Here is a 23,073-nt window from a genome sequence, read left to right on the forward strand (position 1 = left end):
GAGCTGGCACCTTTCATCAGCGCTTAATTCTCTTTTAACAAAGGCCTGGTGGACATTCCCAGCGCCGTCCTCCCCTCGGGTGCCTGCTGGGACTCTGGGGGCAGGATGAGCATGTGGGAGCACTGGTGTTACCTGTAAACAGGGCGTGTTGCTTTCCATCCTCCTTGCTCCCCTGGGCGCACTGCACAGCTCCAGTGCACCTGGCTCCGGCTCTGCTCCCTGGGCCAATTGGGGGAGAGTAGCCTTTCCTGTGACAATACATTGTCCCAGCCCTGTGTTAGGCCTGCAAGCTGTCGAAGGGGTTGGGGGCAAAGGGGAAGGAGGGGAGCAATGAAATGTGCTGCCCTGCGGGATTTCAGTCCCAGCAGTGCTATCATGCTGGAAAGTGCCAATCTCACCCCTAAGTGGCATTAAAACTTATGAGCATGAGGCAAGGGCAGTGCCAACGGAGGGAAGGGCAGCAGGCAGAATCGTGGCAAAGGCAGAGCTGTGCTGGCTGGTCTCCTAGCAACAGAATCGTTCCGGCTACTATTCTACCAAGTGGGCTCATGGCACAAACAAAGCTCTGCTGGCCACTAGCATTTTAGCGAGCAGGCAGGTTCATGGCTGTGCCAGACTGGGATTTCCCTATACTCCCCCGAACTCCCCCATCTACCCCAGTGGTTAGCAGAGTGTACCTCATGCTTGGCTAAGACAAACACTCCCTGGCAATGCTCAACTTCTGTACAGCCAGATTCCAGGGACATTTGAGGGCACCAGGGTCAATCAGGTCACAGCGGTTCCTAGGATGTTAGCTTCCCACTGACGGGGACAGTCATAAAGAGCACAAGCTTACAGACAGCCTCACTGCAAGCTAAGTGACCCAGGGTCTGGCAGTGCCTTATCACTTCCCCTTTCAAGGGCTTGGTTTGCCCACTTCAAAAATGGGGACAGCAATCCCTGCTAACCTTACCTTCATTTGTTTTTAGCATCACATGAGCTGGAACCAGCAAATTGTGTGGTAGGGCCCAGTTCCTCAAAGGTACTTAGGTATCAACTCCCAGAGGTGTTAGGCACCTAAATACTTTTGAGGCTCTATGCCTCCCTGTGTGACCACACAATCTCAATATCCTGCGTCCTGTCTCTCCTTCTACTTCTAACATTCACTTGTAGCATGGTTCACATTAGATAGTAAGAGGGTAGGGACTGCATTTCCATATGCTTTTGTATAGTGTCAAGAACCATCAGGCCTCAGTCCTGATTGGGACCTTTGCATGGCACCATCATTATGGACATTAATGCCTTGTCAATGCCTGGACAGCTTTCTGTAAGTGCCGTCCCTTGGCCTTCAAGCGTGTCTGTTGCAAATTGTGAAAATAGGGTTGTTCTCAAGAGTGCAGAGAGCCCATTGCTAAATTGCACCACGCAGGGAGTTCCAAAGGGTTTGGATCTTGCTGGCAAAGGATACCCAGCTCGTGTTAGGTATCTCCCCCTTCTACCCAACTCCAGAAGTGCCAGTCGCCAATTTTGGTGTAACAGATTGAGCAGAGGTGGATAATGGGGCCATAAACTGGTCAAACAGATCTGATGAGAAGAGGGGAAAGTAGAGAACCCATCAGAGCCCCATCTGCCCAGGATTCACTAGACGTGAGAGCTGGAGGGAGCCACGGAAAAGCAAAAGGACAATGCCCCACTGGAGGTCACCAGTTGGCGTCAGCCTGTCAACTCCCTGGAGACTGTGGCTGTCACATGGTGCCACTCTCTCTGCAGGCTCTGAGGATGTTAGGGGGAGGAGGCAAGGGTGGGGGTCTGCTGAACAGTTGGCAGTAAGAGGAAGTACCACTGCCCTTCATCACATGACACACTGGGTGTCTCTTGCAGGGGTTCTGTCCTTCCAAGTAAGATAAGGAAGGCATCCCCCAGGTGAGGCTCTGAGTTCTCCTGCCAGATCAGCAAAGGTCTGTCCTAGATGCTTAGGTACTACTCGGATATCTAGGTAGCTCCCAGATACCTGGATACCTCCAAGATATCTCAATTCCTCCCAGATGTCTAGCCATCTCCTTGGGACAGCCAAATGCTCAAGTACCTCCCAGCTGTCAAGATAGCTCCCAGCTGTGTTTGGGAATTCTACCTTCTCACAGTGAGGAATTGCCTTCTGCATTTTAATCAGGACTGGTATAACCTGGCACGATCCCAACTTGTGCCTAACAAAAGTCAGAGCCCACTGGAACCAGAATGTGATTGGCGAACTGTGCGCCTGAACGTTGTGATCATTTGGCAATAGGACATGACAGGGAGTGAATTGTTCTCCATTAATTTGCACCTCGTGTGCCTACGGTCAAGTGCCTTCGATGACGATGCCTGGTGTGAATCAATGCAGGTTAATTCGCAGTCTCTGGTGCCTTATTGCCATGAGGAGTGTAATATTCTGTTAAAAACATATTTGTACATGTTAATTAAGCAGTGGAGATTTCCACATCATCGGGGGCTGGGAAATCAGCTCCAGATACCAGCTCTTGCCAGCCAATCAGATCACAGGCTTCTTCTCGCCTGCCTCTTTGACAGTCTGTATTTTTAATAGCCTCATTAGTGCGGATTTTTCCCCTTTGAAGGTAATGAGAATTGCTGCAGAGCATCTGGAAGAGCAGCCAGCGCGAGCTGTTTGGAGGGGGGAGGAAGAGGCACGCGCCAGCGCTTGTTCTGATCTCAATGGCTGGACACATGCGGTGGAATATTCTGCTCTGGCCCATTGTTTTTTTCATTCTCCTGTCCTTTCTCTTCATCTGTCTGGGCTGAGATATGCCCGCGCTGCACCAGCTCACAGGTGAGACTTTTGAAGGGTGGAAGTATTCTGAGATGAGTTGCTGGTGCTCCACCTCTCTCAGCATTTGGCCCCTATGTACATATTCCAATTCCTGAGTCAGACCTGCCTGGTCTTGCATGTTCTGGATTCATTTACAGGCAGTTTTTATAAAGTCTCTCGCTCTGATAGAGAAGGATTTTGTGGTATTTCAGCGGGAGGTTTAATATCTCACCTCTGATGGTGTTGCTGTTGAGATCTCACTCCAGGTTCAGCCTGCCAAGCCATGCAATGGCCCAGCCTCTGCAATTCCTCTTACTTACCACCTGCTGGCATGACTTCTCATTAATCATTGGCAAGCAGTGTGTGTGTTGGGAAGAAAAGCAGGGCCCCAAGTCAGGCAGGGGACAAGGTTCACAAGAGGGGAACAGCCCAACCTCCTCTCATGGGGGCAGAAGTAGAGGAGAAATCCCCAGGAATGCTCTGGAACTAGAAACCCATTTTGGAGCTCTGGGGAACCCCCTCCAGTGTTCATGAGCAGTGTTTGCTGATCCTTTGGATCTAGTCTTAACCCCTCATGGATGGACTGGGATTCCATGGCGCAAGGGAAATTGCAGGGGAGAGGAACATTGGGAAGCGGAAAGTATCCCCTCCCTGCTAAAGCTGGTGGTCTCATCGTGCTTTAAATCTCCCTGCCACCCTGAAAGTCTGATGGAATTCAGCTGCAGAAAAACATCTCACTGACAACACACAGTAATGCCTGAGGTACAGGGTCTCTCATAGGGTTGCCTATCCTCCACGATTGTCCTGGAGTCTCCAGGAATTAAAGATCATGTCATGATGAAACCTCCTTGAATACGTCCAACCAAAATTGACAACCCTATGCTGGGGGATTAATGACCAGTGCCCAGGATAGTTTGCTTCTGGTCACTAACCTCAGCAGGTCATCACATCCCTTGTGGTCAGAGGCCTGCAGTCTCGCTATGATGGAGCTATATTTTATGTAGCTATGAGGGGATGCTGTGGAACAATGCCTCTCCTCCCCCATCACCATGCCACATGGTGAAGTGGGAAGCAGTTGCCATTTGCATAGCCTTGGCTGTTGGTTGGCATGAAGATGCATGGTTGCGGAAGTTCTAGAGTGCAAACTGCTTGGGGTCCTTCTGAGCATGGAAGCCCCCTGGGGGTCACTGGACGTTCCCATGCAGAGGGCTAGCAGGATTGTCCCTTCTCCATTCCACCTTGGGCACTCCCAGAAGTCATCCTGGGGCAGGAACTCTAAGAGGCTGTGGTCATGGAAGATGTGATCATCTACCCTAAACCCATCAGTCTTTCTACAAATGATCTACCTGTGCATGGCGCATTGGCACACAGCAGAGTCAGGTCCCTGCTCCAATGAGCGTGCAGTCTCCATTAGACATAATACAGTGAGGGATCACGGTAGCCAAAGGGACTTCAGCTTGAGTTCCCATTTTGCTGCAGGACATTGAAACACAACAAAATAATTATGCCCATTTCTTCCCTGGCAGCCACCCCTTTGCCAGAGTCTCAGATGTACGGCTTCTTGCTCTAGGGCACTCCTGTCCTGTTCCTAGAGATGATGTGAGGTGGTGGGTGTAGGTGATGTCTGTGATTGGACGTCACTGATACAATGTTACACCATGCCAGAGGGCATATCAGGTGACAGAGACAGGAGAGCATTTGAACACACACATTAAAGTCCCACTCTGATGGCTGAGCATGGGAGCTTTTTCATCAATAGCAGACCATGCAACCAGGAGCCTTAACCCCTGAAGAGCAAGGAGAACCTGCATACAGGAAGGTCCCTCCCTCTCTATGCCCGTACGGTTCTCCTTTTCTTTCCACTGCCAGCTGAAGATCTGTGGGGCACTCGATGGTGTTTTGCCTCATGTGTCACCCCGGACAATGCTGTCATAAGTTCTAGCCGAGCCTCTTTTTAGCCTTTGTCCAGCATATCAAAATCATTGTGTCACAATGTCTTGGAATACACCCTATCGTAGTGTGCTGGGGAGGTGCCTCGTTGAAATTACTTTCAGTATTTCAGAATGCTTTTAACGTTTTAATATTCTGTATGTGGAGAGAGAGCCCCATGGAAATCGGGACAGGAGGCGACCTCAAATTGATATCAGGCAACCCCCCTTGCAATATCAACGCTGTAGTGTCCTCCCCAGCTATTTAGTGTAGTGACAGGCTAGCTCCCTGCTTACACATCTGCCTGCTTTGCATCAGTACTGTACCGGAATGGTTAGCAGGGGCTGGTATGTTAGAGGGACGCATGGGCTAAGTGCATGTCTGAGCATTCTAGCTCTGGCTCTGGCATTGACTCTTTACGTGGCCTGAGACAAATCCCTGAATCTGTCTCAGCTGTCCCACCTGTAAAATGATGGGGATCATGATAATACTTTGCTGGAATCTTGTCTCATATATAGACTGTCTTTTTGTTCTGTGCTTGTGCAGCACCTAGCACAATGGGGTTCTGGTCCATAACTAAGGCTCCTAGGCTCTACAACAATACAAATAATGAATAATAATAAATTACTGAACGCTTGGAAAACACTTTGAAGATTATGATGTTCTGTTGTGTTCTCTGCAGCGGATTCTTCTGCTTTTGCAACCGAAGCAGTTTATTTTCCCAAAAAGAGAACACAATATGAAATATTAAAACCAAACAAAAACAACCCAGAAGAAGTCACCAGCTCAGGATAATTGCTACTCCTTCAGAAAGCTGGAAACCACAGTGTAACAGGAGCGGAGACTGGAAGGAAAAAAACATCCAAGTCACTCAAAATAACGGACATATATGACCTTCACCCTGACAATGAACATGATGTGACTCGTAGGGAAAGCCTGACAGGTTATCACCCTCTAGACTGCTGATAATTATCTTCACATCTAATGTTTGAGGTGGAAAAAGGTTTATTGTTCAGAAAAATATTTTGAAAAGAAATAGCAGGAGGCTCATGCAGCCCCGCTACAGGCATCGCTACATCGATAGAACGCTCGGGAAATGGAAGGATATATGATTGGCTACTGGACTCAGAGAACTCTGAAAGGTCTCACTTTCAACCAATCAAAACTCTCTAGCCTTCAACATCCCACATGCTGCTACCTTTCTGACATCTCACTGGGGTTGTTCACATTTCCATAAAAGTGACCCTGTAAAAATGGCATGATGAAAGAAGTTCCATGGTGATTGTCACTCAGTTGTTTATCTGGTGCCCTTGTCTGCATCATCCCCATTGTGGAGTCCTCACAGGGGGCTGATGGTGGACTCTCGGACATGGACAACTTTGCCCTTAGTCACCAGTCCAGGTTTGCTGGCTGGCTTCTCCATCATGTTGGGGAGGGATGGATACTAGGTTTCTTCCTTCTCTGTCTCATAGAGCGCATGTGTGGTTGGATGTGGCTTCACCAGCTGTGGCAAAATCTTTGTCCAAGATTTTCTTAGACTTCACTATTTCTGGACACTGGGCTGTGGTACATCCTTCTCCTGTGTGCATGGTCCTTGAGCCTCCTTCAGCTTAGCCTCAGCATCCAGCTGAGGAGAAACCTAATTTGTTTTCTTCAGATACTTCAGGAATGAAGCCATGACTCCCATCAAGGGCTGGAATTTTATAACTGCAGACATCCCACTGTGGATGAAAAATACAGGTGCATAATCTACATGTGCAATTACACTGACTGTGCACAGTTGTGACAACTGCAGGTGCAAACAGCCAGGGAGATGTCTAAATCGCTTTTTGTACCCGCAGTTGCTGTGACTGCACATCCACGCGTGGGAACGAGAAATGTGATTACATGTGTGAAATTATCAATATTCAAGGCCTAATTGGCTCCATTTACAAGTCAACAGATGATTTTTCCAAACTCTGCCTGGTTCTGAAAATCCAGCTGGGTTCTTTATTCCATCATCGCCAGTAACAAAGGTTCTGTGATTGGAATGTAGTGATAGCGCAGGTGATGCTATATGAGACCAAATAGAATCCAGCTCACTCTCCACCACTGAACCACGGTGGCTCTCAGTCTTTGACTACTGGAGAGTCATCCATCGGGGGTAGCGGAGTGTCATCAGATAGATGAGTCACAATGCTTATGTCGTGAACATGCATCGAGAGGTGGTGACATTGCATCATGATGTGATGTCAACACATATACTGATGCAATCTGAGAATGTTGAGGGTCTAATGCAGTGGTGCCCAAACTTTTCCTGTCACGCCACCTCTTACCAGTAATGGAAGCTGTCTGCACCCCCGCTCCATTACTGCACAGTTGCTCAGCAGAGGAGTTTGGGTTGAAGGCAGAGCTGGGTATGGGGGAGGAGCTGGGGCTAGAGGCAGAGCTGGGCTGGGAGTGGACCAGAGGGAAGAGTTGAGTTGGGCTGGGGCGGTACAGGAGGCAGAGTGGAGCTGGGCTGGGAGTAGAGAGGGAATGAGGGCAGAGGTGGGCTGGAGGCGGAGATGGGATAGGGGCAAAGTGGAGCTGGGACTGGAGCTGGGCTGGGGGCAGAGTGGAGCTGGGCCTGGAGCTGTGCTAGGAGCAGAGCAGGGACCACTGGTCTAATGCCTTTCTTTCCTTTCTGGTCAGTGGGCTTGGCAGGCTCCAACTCTGTGAGTGGCGCTTCAGGTCAATGGAGATGTAGAGCTCCCAGAATACAGCTCAAGAGACATGAATTGGCCACCGTTGCCATGAGAGGTCTCCAGGGCTAAGAGGCAGAGAAGCGTGTTTGTGTTAGAATCAGCCTATAATTACTAGGAGGCACTCTGGGCTCAGAGCCATTGAATAAAAAGGGCCTCTTTTAGTGTCATATTTCTGACTTTCCTGGCGCTTTAAAGGAAAGCCCAGTGTTTAATGCCTAGGAGGGTGAGTGGCTCTGCTTGGAAATCACTACATCTCTGGATATGTGCCTGAGATGAGCAGATTCTGGAAAGTTTTGTGTCCATTGCCTCTACCTCTCTTAGTGAGACAAGTCCCAGGAGACCTAAAGAATGGGTCACACTTTACAGTCGGGGTCAATACCTTGCGGAGGGTTAACAAAGCATTCACAGACCTTGGACTAAAAGGTTGACCAATTGTTAGAGTCCAACAGGTCAATAGGTTGCTAATGACCATGGCTTAAAATCTTCTGTGTAGGAAACACCTTCTAATTATGTGCTTATACCACCTATATAACACATAATACTCAGATCTGCAACATAATTCTGACATCTATCAATCCTTTGTTTACAAACCATGTATGTAACTAAATGTACCTTTAGAATAAAGTGTACCCAAAGAAGACATATCCTATCCATCCCATTTCTAATGCACCAATGACTGTGGAATCTGGGCCTCAGATATAGGCATTTCTACCATGTTCATCACTGTGTTAGCTGAGTGCTTATAATCATAGAAATGTAGGGCTGGAAGGGACCTCAAGAGGTCATCTAATGCATCCCCCTGATCTGAGGCAGGATTAAATATACCTAGACCATCCCTGACTGGTGTTTGTCTAGCCTGGTCTTAAAAACATCCAAGGATTGGGATTCCATAAAAACTCCCCATAATCTTATAGATTATGAATTTTGTTGACTACATCTGACTCTCTAAGGGTTAGAATATGGAATGGTCCAATTAGGAGCCTTCAAGGAGAGGTTTTCTCCCCTCTAACCCTTAAAGGACCAGCTGTAGATATTTCCCAGGAAAACTGCTGTGGCATCCCACACTCTCTTCAGTAAATGGAGGCAGGATGCTCTCCCTCTCTCTTGCTCCCATGTACACCTTGTAACCTCACCCATTCCTTCTTTCCCCCTTTGATCTAGGTGGCCAACCTGCTGAGACTCTTCCAGATCCCGCAGATCAGCTATGCCTCTACCAGCGCTAAGCTCAGTGACAAGTCTCGCTACGACTACTTTGCTCGCACCGTCCCACCAGACTTCTACCAGGCCAAGGCCATGGCCGAGATCCTGCGCTTCTTTAACTGGACCTATGTCTCCACAGTGGCCTCGGAGGGTGACTACGGTGAGACGGGTATTGAGGCCTTTGAGATGGAAGCCCGGGCCCGCAACATCTGCATCGCCACCTCTGAGAAGGTGGGGCGCTCCATGAACAAAAAGACCTTCGAAGGAGTGATCAAGGCCCTCCTGCAGAAGCCCAGTGCTAGGGTGGTGGTGCTGTTCACCCGCAGCGAAGATGCCCGGGAGCTGCTGGCGGCTGCACAGAGAATCAATGTCTCCTTCACATGGGTGGCCAGTGATGGCTGGGGTGCCCTGGAGAGCGTGGTGGCAGGAAGCGAGTTGGTGGCGGAGGGGGCCATCACCATTGAACTGGCAGCCTACCCCATCCAGGAGTTTGCCATCTATTTCCGGAACCTCAACCCCTACAACAACAGCCGGAACCCCTGGTTCCGGGAGTTCTGGGAGCACAAGTTCCAGTGCAGCTTCCATACCCAGGACTGCAGCCGGCACTCGCTGAAGACAGGCAAGTTCGAGCAGGAGTCCAAGATCATGTTTGTGGTCAATGCTGTTTATGCCATGGCCCACTCCCTCCATAACATGCACCAGGCGTTGTGCCCCAATGCCACCAAGCTGTGTGACTCCATGAAGCCGGTTAATGGCAAGAGGTTCTACAAGGACTTCATGCTCAATGTCAAGTTTGATGGTAAGCCCACGGCATCAATAGGGATTGATGGCTGAACTGAAGGGGTTGGGATGGAATGGGCAAGGGAAATCAGAGGGTTTAACTAGGAGTACTTAAAGCCTGGGGATTTCAACTGGTCACATCTGAGCCAGACAATCCAAACTTGCTGAGCGCACTAGGTCTGTGATTCTTCACATGATGATGTCCTTGCCCAAAGTCCTTTGGCCCAGGAGTTCACACACTTCTCCTGCCTCTTGATGATGGACTCTGCCAAGCTGGTGGCATGAAACCGCTGCATCAGGTGTCATGTTAACGTTGCATCAGGACACAAACATTGTTGCACAAGGGCATAGTTAGGGTCTCAGGTTTCAGCTTGGCTGAACGTTGTGGTTGAACGTTGTGTTGGGTTCAGCTTCTTCTAATTTTCTAGAGGATGACTGACTAACTGGGAGGGTTGTGAGACCATTTCCTTCAGCTGACCATCAGCTTCCCAGGCACGCTGGCTGATGCAACTTCCATTATTCCTTTCATAACCTGTTTGGGTTTTTAATATTCAGCACCAAAATATTTGTAATAGTTGATCACATATTTTCCTACCAGCTCTGCTGTTTCTCGGGGACATCTGTCTAAACAGTCAGTTCTGCTAGGCCAGGTGAGCCTGGAGAATTGGCCAGTCACATCTCTTCTTCCTTAGATTCAGCATTCTTGTCGGGGCAGAGCAGTCAGATATAAGTCAAAGCAATTTAAAACTGTTCAGAGGCTTTATTCTCACGAGACCACATTGCACTGACCCCGCATACGGCGGATTCTTACCCCGGTGTATCATTTGTAGGAGACTCTGGAACACTGGTTTAAGATGCCACAGAAACAATGAGGACTCAGTATATTCCAGACTGCGTCCTTCTCCTTTGCGTTCTGGGTTTTATTCAGTCACAGGCAGCTAGGAGAATGTGGTGCTCTCTACAGGACTGACCTGCTCCTGAGATGGGCATTATACTGGCACACCGTGAAGACCTGAGCTTGCTGGATGGAGGAACCATCCAAAGTGTTCTCCTCCAGGCCAAGCTCATTAGACACCTGGGAGGATGATTATCAATCTATCAATTATCCAGCCTCCATCACTGTCATATCTGGCAGCATACAGCCCTTACTGTAGCTATCCTCACCACATCCCGGTGAGATAAGGAAAAACCCATGTGTGACGGGTTCGGTCACAGAGACCCCTTGGGACTGTCACCTGATGTGCTGAAATTACTTCTGAGATCGTTTGCCCTGCCAGCTTGGGACTCCAGAACCCTGCCTTGTTGAGCCAGACCCGCTAGCCTGCTGTAACACAGACTCAGGGTCTGGTCCATGCCCCCAAAGCTGAAGACTTAACTGAAAACAGCTTAGCAGGTTACCTGTCTCTAGCACCCAGACACCCAGTTCCCAATGGGATCCAAACCCCAAGTAAATCCATATTACTCTGTATAAAGCTTATACAGGGTAAATTTATAAATTGTTTGCCCTCTATATCACTGATAGAGAGATATGCACAGCTGTTTGCTCCCCCAGGTATTAATCACTTACTCGGTGTTTATTAATAAACAAAGGTGATTTTATTAAGTATAAAAAGTAGGATTTAAGTGATTTCAAGTAATAACAGACAGAACAAAGTAAGTCACCAAGCAAAATAAAGCAAAAACACGCAAGTCTAAGCCCAATACATTAAGAAACTGATTACAAGTAATACCTTGCCCTCAGAGATGTTTCAATAAGCTTCTTTCACAGACTAGACTCCTTCCTAGTCTGGGCCCAATCCTTTTCCCTGATACAGTCCTTGTTAGTTCCAGCAGACATCCCAGGTGGTAAGCAGGGGTTTTCTAATGACTGGCAGTCCCTTTTGTCCTGCTCCACCCCCTTTTATAGGTTTGACACAAGGCGGGAATCTTTTGTCTGTGCTTGTCTGCACCCCAGCCTCATCAATGGAAAAGTACAAGGATTAAAATGGTTTCCAGTATTATGTGACATGGTCACATGTCACTGTAAGACCCCTAGTCTCCATGCTTCCTGGGTTGGCCCACAGGTACACAGGAAGGTTTGCAGGTAAATAAACCATTTACAACCAATTGTCTGGGTCAGTGGGAGCCATCAAGATTCTAAACCGCCATTAATGGCTCACACTTTGCATAATTACAATAGGACCTCAGAGTTATACTTCATATTTCTAGCTTCAGATACAAGAATGATACATGCATACAAATAGGAGGAATATATTCAGTAGGTTATAACCTTTGTTATGATACCTTACAAGACACCTTTTGCACAAAGCATATTCCAGTTACATCATATTCACTCTGTGATACAGGAGGGCCAGGGAGCAGTGGAAGAGTGGTCGAGGGGAAATATATAAGCCCTAGGCTAATTAAGGCATGGTTCCCTGTAGACTAGATACGGCTGCTACAGGTTAATTGGAGCACCTGTAGTTAATTAAGGCCCTGTCAGGAACCTAATAAAACCCCCTGCTTCAGGCAGTCAGAGGAGGAGGAGGAAGGAGAGAGGACTGGAGCATGGAGATGTTTGTGAGATTTGAAAGACCAGAGAACCAAAGTAAGGGAGACCCTGTCCCGGCAGGGCATGGAGACTCTCTCCCCCAGCATCTAAGGACTGAGGGTAATCCCACTAAGGGGGAAGAGGGTAAGAAATCCACAGGGGCTGGGACTCTGAGTGAGGAGCAAACTCAGACCCCTTCCCCACTTCTCTCCTCTACCACCTTCACAGGCACTAGTGGGACCCTCGGTGCCCAAGAGCAGGGGCAAGGGGTGGCGTCTTAGCCCCCTCCTCCCCCCAAGAAAAGCACGGGACCCACCATATGAACATCGGCCATCTTGTCACAACACTCATAAGCATATTTCTATAAAACATATGGAGTGCAATGTCACACCATGCATCTCTGCGTAGTCCTGAGGGTGCTATGCATGGCTGGAGACTGGCATGCCAGCCACTAGTTGTCCTGAGTTTATTCTCAATACACGTTGCTCCATGTAATCTTCCATGTGTGTCCAGGGGCCAGTTCGCAGGTATACTGGTGTGGGCAGCAATAGCTCCCTGAGTCCACCCCTCTCCAGTTAGAGCACAGCTGGATACATCAGCCCTGCTCCCAGCCCCAGCATAGGGGGCAGGCTGGAGGCAGATCAGGGGCATGGCTGGTCTCTGCTTCCCAAGGCCCAGTCTGGTGTTAGTGGAGCTGCTGTCCAGCATAACTAGGGCACAGTTCCCCTCTCATAATCTTATGAAGAGTAAAGGGAGCAGGCTTGCCAGAGAACCTGTATATACTTCATCTCCCAGCTTGGCAATCAAGAGACCACATAGCGGGAGAGAGATTGCGGACTTACCTATATTTGATTTCATATATAAGCAGCCTTGGGCTGTCAGGCTTATGTCGGGGAAGTTAGTGCTGCTTAGAAAAATGTACTGTATTATCGGTCTCCTTGGGGAGGATTCTCATGGAGATAAATGTAGTATTTTCATGTGACGTGTTTAATACCAACCTGAGATGATAATAGAGGTGGGGGAGTGAATGATTGTCAAGTTGAAAGGATGTACTTAAGTGAAAAAGAATATGCATGTTATTGTTAGGTATTATAGTGCTATAAAGGGGTGAATATAAAACCAAGGCATGTGGGGTGGCGGGAAAGTCGTTGAATATTTGCTCAAATCTGAAAGTGCATTTGGATTCATGTGTGTTTGTGACCCTTTTGTGTCCCCATTCTGGTAACATCTGAGTGCTCCTTTACTAGTACAAATACAGCAAATACTAGTACAAATTTTAGCATGAAGGCTGGAGTAGTCACTGAAAACAAATTCTAGGTGGTATATTCAGTTGTAAAATTAACAATGTGCAATTCACACTGTCTTTGGTTAATAAGTCATGTGGCATAGTATATGTTCCCTGATTGGACAGTTTATGTAACTGACCAACAGAGCATGAATTGTGAATATTCAAATGTTCGCAATGTAACTTCCAAATGTAGCTTTAGTTACAGATTCATAAATTAGTGGCATAACTTTACAAATTGCACATTACAGATTACATTGTCGCATTTGTAAATTGTGCAACCTGCAGGCTAAGAACTATTTGCTGAAGGAAAATTGTGAATGGTTCTGAAAATATATAGCTTTGATAATGTTGGGATTTGTTTGTGGACAGAAAAAGAAGTCATTTTTTTTTAAGAGATTACTTGTGAATTATTTGTTCAGCTCAAATCAGAAGTACCATTGTGGTTTTGCAATATGGTGGGGAAATGAGATAGTTAACTCACGTACATTAATTAACATGTTAAACGTCACTTAGCATTTAGTGTGGGCAAAGGCAGAGATTTAGCTGGTTGATAATATTGTGTGATCTAATTGTAACCCTTCTGCCAGGTGAAGCCAGCAGCAACAAGGGTCGGGTTCAGTATCTAGAGGTTCCTTTTCAACAATACAACACAAACCGGCTCGAGCCACCACCCAGTGACCTGGGACAAAATTACACACCACTCCCTGGGTGCCTCTAAGAGGCAATACTTCCCCTCTCGTAAGCACAGAGTCTGAGTGTAGCAAAAACTTTTAATAAAAGGAGGGAATTAACTCAGCATTAATTTGGGAAAACACTGCAACTAGGGCTCATAAACACAAACCTAGAGCAAAAGACCCACCCCCAAGTCAGTTGGGCAGTGTCCTTTTCCCATCAGGGTCTTAAATCAAGCAACCCAAGCGTCCCTTTAACGTGCCTGTCCCTTCTCTGTACCCCACTCACAGTTGCTATCCTTGGCCAGTGCAGCCCCAGAGTTCAGCGGTTCATCCGCAGAGTCCACCTCCCACCCTGTGTGGAAGGCAAGGAGGGGTAAGCTCTGCGGGGCTCTGCTTTGGCCCTCTCTACTAGCTTTCTCTGCTGGCTGCTTGCCCCGCCTCTCCACCAGCCACCCGGCCTGCCACCCTACTAGCCACTTGCCACACCTCTCTGCCAGCTATCCATTCACCAAGATGTCTTCAGCCTCCCCCCCCACACACACACACACACTTAGCCCAGCTCTCAGTGATTTCAGCTGTTAGTGGGGGAGCCTCACTGCTGGTGCACACTTGGCAGTCTCTTACAACACTGTATCTATTAGTCTAATACCTAAGTATCAGTGATTTTCAGTTCTGTAACGTGTAAGACTCTCAATTGAATCTAAATTAGCTCTTTTATTATACCATGGAGAGAGAAAATGTCAAATGGTGTTTAGGACCCTTAAACAGCACCCACACCACCAGGTATACATGCCTACATCCACACTCTCTCAACTCACTGGGCTTTGGAACCCATGTCCCCTTCCTAGCAAGTGCCTTTTAGTTGAGTCCTTCCATTGGGATATGCCAAGTACAGTTCTGCTGCCCACCGTTCACACAAGAAGTATAACAACCCTTCATTACTCCTGCCCCAATAACAAGGAGACTGGGGATCCAACACCAGCCACAAGTGATCATTTGGGCAAGCAGTCATGCAGTCCCATCATGCTGAGCACCTAGGCAGGGTGGGTGTGTCCATGCAAACAAGATCAGCTTCTGAAATCTTTTCCCACAGCTAACCACTAGATGTCAGGGGAGAGCTCATCCAGACTCTGCTTACATCATTAATGCCTTCTAAAATGTTGGTCAAGGCAAAGCAAGTTGTTCTTTAGCACACCCAAAAGTGAGGCTGGGCTCCCTCATAGGCAACATCTGCACTTGGAGCTAGTGGTGTGAGTCCCCCCCACTTATGCTAGCGCTGATCAAGGTAGTGCACTAAAAATACAAGTGAAGCCATGGTAGCATATGCAGTGGTCAGCGGTAGCATGGGCTAAGCTGCCACCTCGCCCCATTGGTATGTACTCGGGGTAGCTAGCCCAGTGGCACTGCTTGCTGCTGCCCATGCCAGCATGACTATGCTTGTATTTTTAGCACACTAGCTCAGTAAGAGCTGCCATGAGTATATCCACGCAAGCTGCGAATCACACGGCCAGCGCCCAGTGCAGATGTAGCCACAGTCCCTACTGGGACCTACTAAGTCAGTGCGTAGTTTTAACATGAGTTATCTTCACTAGGATCTTGCCTCCTATTAATGACAACATGAGGTACTAAGGACACACCGTTTATCCCAGTGAAAATGCACCCTAAAGTTTCCCTCATTAACTCACCCATGTAGCACATGCTAAAGTGCTACTCCCTTTTTCTTGCCTCAGGGTTTGGAAGATGTTAATTAGGGTAGATCTGCGTGGCAATCAGAGGGTGTGATGGCAGCTGGTGCAGACAGCCCTGAGCTAGCTTTGCTCTAGCTAGCTGGAGTATCAGGAGCACTGAGTCTGGATAACATGAGCTACAACACTCCTTTAAATCCTAGTCTAAATATGCCCCCTGAGGGAGGGTGGACAAAATGTGCCGTGTTCCAATCTGTTGAGCATGAAACCCACTGGAAAAAAGCCCAACATTACTGTACATTGAATCTTTCATCCTTTTCCTCCTCACCCAGCTCCATTCAGGCCAGCAGACACCAAAGGCATCGTTCGATTTGACCGCTATGGTGATGGAATCGGTCGTTACAATATCTTCAACTACCATAGAGCGGATGGGAGATATAGATACCAAAAGGTGGGCTACTGGGCAGAAGGGCTTACCCTGAACACCACCCTCATCCCCTGGGCGAAGACCTCTGTTCCCGTGTCCCAGTGCAGCGACCCCTGCAAGAAGAATGAAATGAAGAGCATGCAGCCAGGGGACATGTGTTGCTGGATATGCATCCCATGCCAGCCTTACGAATACCTGCTGGATGAATTCACCTGCATGGACTGTGGTCTAGGATACTGGCCCAATGATACCCTGAATGGCTGCTATGAGCTACCACAAGAGTACATCCGCTGGAAAGACGTCTGGGCCATTGGGCCAGTTACGATCTCTTGCTTGGGCTTCCTCTCCACCCTCTTTGTCTTTGGGGTCTTCATTAAGAACAATGACACTCCCATTGTGAAGGCCTCAGGCCGCGAACTCTGCTACATCCTCCTTACTGGGGTCCTGATGTGCTACAGCATGACTTTCATCTTCATTGCAAAGCCCTCCACCGAGGTCTGCACCCTGCGGCGCTTGGGGCTGGGAACCTCCTTTGCAGTCTGCTACTCTGCCCTCTTGACCAAGACCAACCGGATCGCTCGGATCTTCAGCGGGGTGAAGGAAGGGGTCCAGCGCCCACGCTTCATAAGCCCCACCTCACAGGTGGTCATCTGCATGGCCCTCATCTCCTGCCAGATGATCATCGTCATCATCTGGCTCATGGTGGAGACCCCCGGCACGGGGAAGGAGACGGAGCCTGACAAAAGGTACATTGTCACCCTCAAGTGCAACAACCGTGACTCCAGCATGCTCATTTCACTGACCTACAATGTGCTCTTGATCATCTTGTGTACAGTCTATGCCTTCAAGACCAGGAAATGCCCTGAAAACTTCAACGAGGCCAAGTTCATTGGATTCACCATGTACACCACGTGCATCATCTGGCTGGCCTTCCTGCCCATCTTCTATGTGACCTCCACCGACTACCGCGTAAGTGATCCCTGCTGAGCAGGGTAGGGAATGGGAGGCCAGCAGCGTGGCTAAGTCCACTGGATTCCAGGGTCCTGCTCCTTGTTAAGTGGAGCTGGAGGTAGAGGACTGAGGGTGGGTCCTGGACACTAGAAGACCAGCCTGCAGGTGGGAAAGTTGTCTGTGCAGATGAACAGAAGGGTAGTTGTCATAATTAAATTAGATCTGAGGACACTCTGGATTGTGGTTAAATGCAGCATAGCAGGTCACTAAGGGAAAGGAGGAAGGGTGTGTGTCTCTGAGGGAGGCAAATGGGAGAACATGGCTGGTAGGCATAATGCAGGCAAGTTCTGTGCAAGTTCCTTGCTATTCCAGTCCCAGGCTTCCATACCTGCCTGCCAATACATCTCAATCCTGACCTGCTGCCTTCCTGCTATTTCAGCCTTGGGCCCCACACACAGCCCTGCCAATGCCCCTCCAGCCTGACCTGCCTCCCTCTGCTATTCCAGACCTGAGTCCACACACAACCTTGCCAATGCCCCTCCAGACTGCCCTGCCATCCCCCACCCCCGATGCCAATGGTGGTTGGCCTTGAGTGCGGCACAAAGAGGATTCAGGGACTAGACCAAGACCAACACATTGATTCACCCTTTATTCGTTCATCTAAATGCTCATTAACCAGAGTCATCAATCAAGGGGACTGATTTTTCCAGCAGAAATTGCAAACCAGAAATCTAGAGGCCATAAAAGCATGTCTGGGGAGGCTGTGCCAGACTTAGGCACCAAGTGACACCCTGGGGAGCGAGGGACCCTCAATGTCTGAGAGACCCACATCTCCTAGCCCAATTCCCCCTCTCTGGCAGCTCTGCAAATTCAAAGGCTGAGCCAGTGGGGAAACACAGCGTTAGTCCTGCTCCTAGAATGGATTCTGCCTGAGAAGGGGAATGTGTCTAACTCCATTACTGATCACTGGGCTCATTGCTGTAGTCTCTGACCTACAGGAGCCCGTGGTCCTGGAAAATGCTGAGGAAATGTTTGCTCTTGTATTTCTGTAGACAACCAGCAGCACCTAGTGGCAGCTGAGATGAACATTAGAGAGTTGTACAGTGCCTACCGGGGTCCTGTCTGCCACTAGCCACTCTTCCATAGAGAACAGTTTGAATGATGTACATTGGAGAAACACTTTATAATGCTGTTGGGTGGCAGGGTGGTCGAGTGTGCAGAGCAAGCGGCAGGGAGGCAGGAGACCTGGCTTCTGATCCAAGTAATTTCTCCTGTCTGTAGGAGGCGGGTAACAATACTGGCTTATCTTGATGGGGTGGGAGGTAGGCAGGGAAGCTTTTTGGTAGACAGCATAACCAGCAATGTCTATCGCTAAGGTTGTCTGACCCCTTCCGTTATAAGACCCTGCTTTCAGTTGCTTGCAACTTTGCTAAACTTTAGCTTGCCAGGGTGAAATTTCCCATGCTGGGCATCTGCCTCAGGCTGATTTTTTTTTTTTTTTTTTTGGAAAGTTGCAGCAAAAAGGCTTCAGATGTTTCCAAGAACGAGATGAGGAAAAATGGGTTGGCTTTGCTCTTGTTTAAAAAAATCCCTCACGTGCATTTTGCTCAGAAGCATAGCGCCTCCATGTGTTGGTGCAGGGACTTGAAATGGGGCAGGGAAGTCACCCTGATGTCAGGGCTGTGCTTTTTTTGCTACCTCTGTGAATATGTGCTCAAATTTGGCCAAGTTATGAGCCTCTGAACATTTCAGTTTCCATGTGCTCAGAGTCCATCTGCACTGAGCATGCTCCAGCCCAGGGCCTGAGCAGAGCAGGAATTGTTTTGCAATCACCCTCCCCCTCTGATACAGGGGCTGCTGGAGGGTCGGGAGCAGAACTGAGAGCAGGGAACCCCTCTCTCCTCTGGTCTCAGTGACACCAACCCACACTGGGCCCAGCAGTGAGAAGGAGAACTCAGACCACCTTGAATGCAGAGGGGTGTGACAAGTGGGGCCTGTGGGGAGAAGGGGTTGGTGGGAGAGGGGGGAAAGCTGGGATGTGACACCAAGAAGAGGTGAGGGGGACCAGGACATGAAGCTGAGCAGGGGAAGCTGGGATTGGGATGAAGAGTCAAGGGCGAGGCAGTCGGAAACTGAGGCTGGGACGTGGCGCTCTGGGGGTGTGATGGAGACAGTTACTCCATTAGCTCAAGAGTCTGAGGTCTGTGCAGTGAATCTAAAAGCTTCAGCCCTGCTGGTGATCCACCTGGGTGTCAATATGATTCCATAGGATGGGGGGAAAAATTTCAGTTGGCTTTTTAAGAACACAAAAAGCTAAGTTAAAAGAACATTAAGGTTGCAAAGTCAAGCACTACCTCATTTGTTGCAGAAATTGGAAGGAGTGTAATGAATGAAATGGGACAGTAGGAAGAGAAAGGAAAGCTTTGTGGTTAAAGCAGGTGAATGGTGCCACGGAGCACTGGATTCTACCCCTGCATCTGCCACAGATTTCCTGTGTGATGCTGGGCAAATCACTTAATCCAAACTCATCACATGTGATCACTAATACATTTTCTTGGTGTCTGACTTGAGACCCTAGGGTCTGATCTGCAGAATTGCTGAGCACTCACAGCTGCAACTGAAGCCAAGGGGAGCTCAGCTCTGAACAAATGAAATGCTAAATTCTCTGAAAAAGCAGGTCCCAGGCATCTCAAATTGGGCACCAAAAATGGGTGGGTACTTTTTACCTCAATCTGTCTCTGTGTCTCAGTTCTTCAGCTGTAAAATGGGGATAATGATATGCCGTCATCTCACAGGGGTGCTGTGATGATAAATTCGGTAATATTTGGGCATCACTCAGATATTACAGTGATGAGACCCATAGAAAAGCCTGTGCGGAAATGAACAGTTCTGTCTCTAGAGCAGGGTTTGGATAGTGTGTGCAGTAACTAAGAGTTGGGCCACACATCGAGCAATGAGGATAAAACAAAACATTGCCTAACTGCTCATTAATTGAGCACCATCTGTCTTGTGCCCTCAATGAGGAAAAAATAGTATGTGAGCATGTAATTAGAGCCTATCGTAATGCGTACGGGGGTTGAACTAAGGTTGCCCAGGCAACCTCAATTTTGACATGTCCCAACTTTCAAGCGCTTGACTTTGCAGTTTTTCTGATGTAATATAATGCTAATTTCAGTGACATTTAGTGCAGGCAGCAGTAAAAACCCTCCCTCTGCAGCAAGTAGTCTTTAATCTGGCATGGGCTTAGCATATATGGCATAACAATGAGAACAAAGGAGATGGGTTAAAACTGATGAACAGATGATGGGCTGAGGAAGATGTTCCTGAGATGACTTAGGGGCTGCTTCTGCTTGCTCTCACACTGGCTTCTTTCGTGTGTAACTTCTCCAGAGCAGGGAGCGCCCTCCTTCCATGTTTGCAAAGCCCCAGGCGGGGAGGACTTTAAAGACTTGTCTTGGATTGTGGCACTTTGGGGAAGGGTCCATGTTTTTGTTGCATGTTTGTACACAATGGGGTCCTATGGCTGGGAGTCCTCAGCACTACTGCAATACAGACCAATAATAACAATAATCGTTTTACATTGGTGTAACACTGTTTGCTTCATGTGTACACAAGTGAAACCAGGAAATCACAGGGGACATCAGAATCGGTGAAATCAGAATCATGCCCTTAAAATCCAACTTGCCATCCCTGGAAATCCTGGCCTAAATTGCACTGATTATTCACCATGGCCCCTGGAATAGAATGAGATTCCTGCTTCTGGAATAACAATTGATCTACGGTAGCCTTGTTCCCCTCTCCCCAGTATCAGTGGGTGACCTGAAAGGCCCTGCCCTAGCTCCTCTGCTCCCCTGAATATACTCTGAGTATGATGATTCCTGCTCTCCAGTTGATTTCAGCAGAGTAACTCTGGGGGAGAGGCAGACCCTCTGTTTTTACATTACGTTATCCCTGGTGTCAACTGGCACCTCTACAGCCATGTCGATCTGAGTGGAAATGGGATGTTTTCCAATCATGTCTGCACCATTCAACCCCCCTGGCAGATACTTGGAGCTGGTTGTGCTGTAACTTTGGGGTTCTAGTGTTATGGAGGGACTCAGTTCTGCCCCTTCCTCCCCGAGAGCTCACCTTGAGTGGTTCCTGCTCTGCTGTTTGCACTGGAATAAAGCAATACTTGGGGCCAATCATGGGGCTGGAATCAGGCCCTTGGTGATTAGCGCTAACAAGATTGCCTAGAAATGTGTAAGGAGTAATCGCACAGCCCGGGCTTTTGGACCCTCACTTAGCTCCCCGCTAGCCAAAGGCTGCCAATGGTGCTCATGCCTGTGCTGCCTGACAGCCTTCTGGAGAGAGGTAGAACTTTGGACTCAGCTGTTGGGAGCTGCTAAACTTCTCGGTACGGCCATGACTCTGCTGCTACTGGAGCCCTTGCAGGACTCCTCCTTAGTTTAGCATCAGTCCTGCAGAGATGAGGTGCCCAGGGCTGGAGCACCAGAGTTAGCTGCACCACTCACCCCATTTTTATGGAGAGTTGGCATGTCCCTGGAGAGCTTGCTACAATCAGGGCTCTCCTATAAGCTGGGTGTCTTCACTGTGGAAGGATTTGTCAGCACTGTCTGGTTTCTTGATATGGTATTACTGTGGCTTAGTTGATAGAGTACTGGCTTAGGACTCAGGAGACCTCGGTTCTAGTCCTGGCCCAGCTCCTGGCCTGCTGGATGACCTTGGGCAAGTCATTTCCCTATCTATGCCTCAGTTTTGGGGGGAGGGATAGCTCAGTGGTTTGAGCATTGGCCTGCTAAATCCAGGGTTGTGAGTTCAGTCCTTGAGGGGGCATTTAGGGATCTGGGGCAAAAATCTGTCTGGGGATTGGTCCTGCTCTGAGCAGGGGGTTGGACTAGATGACCTCCTGAGGTCCCTTCCAACCCTGATATTCTATGATTCTTGTCTATGCCCTTAGAGAATCATGTAGGCAAAACTCCCACTGCAGGTTGCATGAGGCATGTGAGATTGGGCCTGTAGATTGGGAGGAACCTCTGCTATGCAGAAGACTCTGACATGTGGGAGCAGGAGGGGAACTCTTTGTACTCGGAGGAGCAGCTGAGATTCAAATGCTGCAAGGGGTGCCGGCTTCGGACTGCCCCACCTGGAGAGCTTGAAGCTGTTCTGCTGAACACCAGAGAGGATGAGTAAGCAAGAGCCCCTCGTTGAGTTTGGAACAGTTACTCACAGGCTTCGGGCTAGTGCGGAAATGAGTGATAGGTGGAAGCGAATGTTGCAAAAGGCGAGGGGAGTATGGGAGCTCAGGAGGCAGCGTCCTTGTGTGCACTGGGGCATATGACAAAGCCCCAGGCACATTTTCAAAATGAGAAACTGACTGGACTCAGCTACAGTCTCTGACAGGGGAAAGAAATCTTTAGACAGTGGCCTGCTCAACCTCCACCCACGCAGAACTTAGGGGCTGCAACTATCAGAGGCTAGTGCCCAGAGGACAGGATACCATGGAAAGTTCAGGAAACCTGAGGTCCCTTCTTAGATCATGTGGAGCTAAATCCTTAGCTGGGGCTCGATCCAGCAAAGTGCTGAGCTGTCTGGTCAATCAAGGTGCTCAACACATGCTTAATAACAGTAATAATATCGTCATCCTGGGGAAGGCAGTGGGGCTAGTCTTGTGCTTAAGGGCTTTGGAGGATCAACAGCTTTGTGTGGCTTTAAGCACTAACCAAATTTGGTAGATTCATCTGAGCTCCACATTGAGTTTTTGGAGCTGAAATTCAAGATGATACCAAGGGTGTGTGTGTGTGTGTGTGTGTGTGTGTACACGCACACCACCCTCTTCTACCCAGTTCAATAGATCGCGACCAATGGAGTCGTCTGTATGAAACTTTGCAAACCAAAATGGCTGCATCCCCCCAGCTCTGCTGTACTGTGGGAGTATCTGTAAAAGGCTGGAGTTTGCATCTGTTTAGGATATAGACAAGAGGCTGTGTGTGGAAGTTTAGATCTGTCTCTCAGATCAGGCAAGAGGTTCAGTGAGATCAGGTGATGGAGGATTTGGGTTTGTCCCTGTACAGAGATAATAGGGGCTAACCACAAAGCTG

General features: G+C 48.7%; 1 protein-coding gene across 1 annotated transcript in view; it reads left to right on the top strand.

Moving 5' to 3' along the window:
• Window positions 1-23,073, top strand: part of GRM2 (glutamate metabotropic receptor 2) — a 41,395-nt gene that overhangs the window by 16,585 nt on the left and 1,737 nt on the right. Inside the window, exons 3-4 of the mRNA XM_034777739.1 lie at window positions 8,599-9,436; window positions 15,927-16,990. Of these exons, the coding sequence (XP_034633630.1) occupies window positions 8,599-9,436; window positions 15,927-16,990 (1,902 nt within the window). The remainder of the gene's footprint in view (window positions 1-8,598; window positions 9,437-15,926; window positions 16,991-23,073) is intronic.

Source organism: Trachemys scripta, chromosome 7 (assembly GCF_013100865.1).
Source record: "Trachemys scripta elegans isolate TJP31775 chromosome 7, CAS_Tse_1.0, whole genome shotgun sequence".
Classification (NCBI taxonomy): domain Eukaryota; kingdom Metazoa; phylum Chordata; order Testudines; family Emydidae; genus Trachemys; species Trachemys scripta.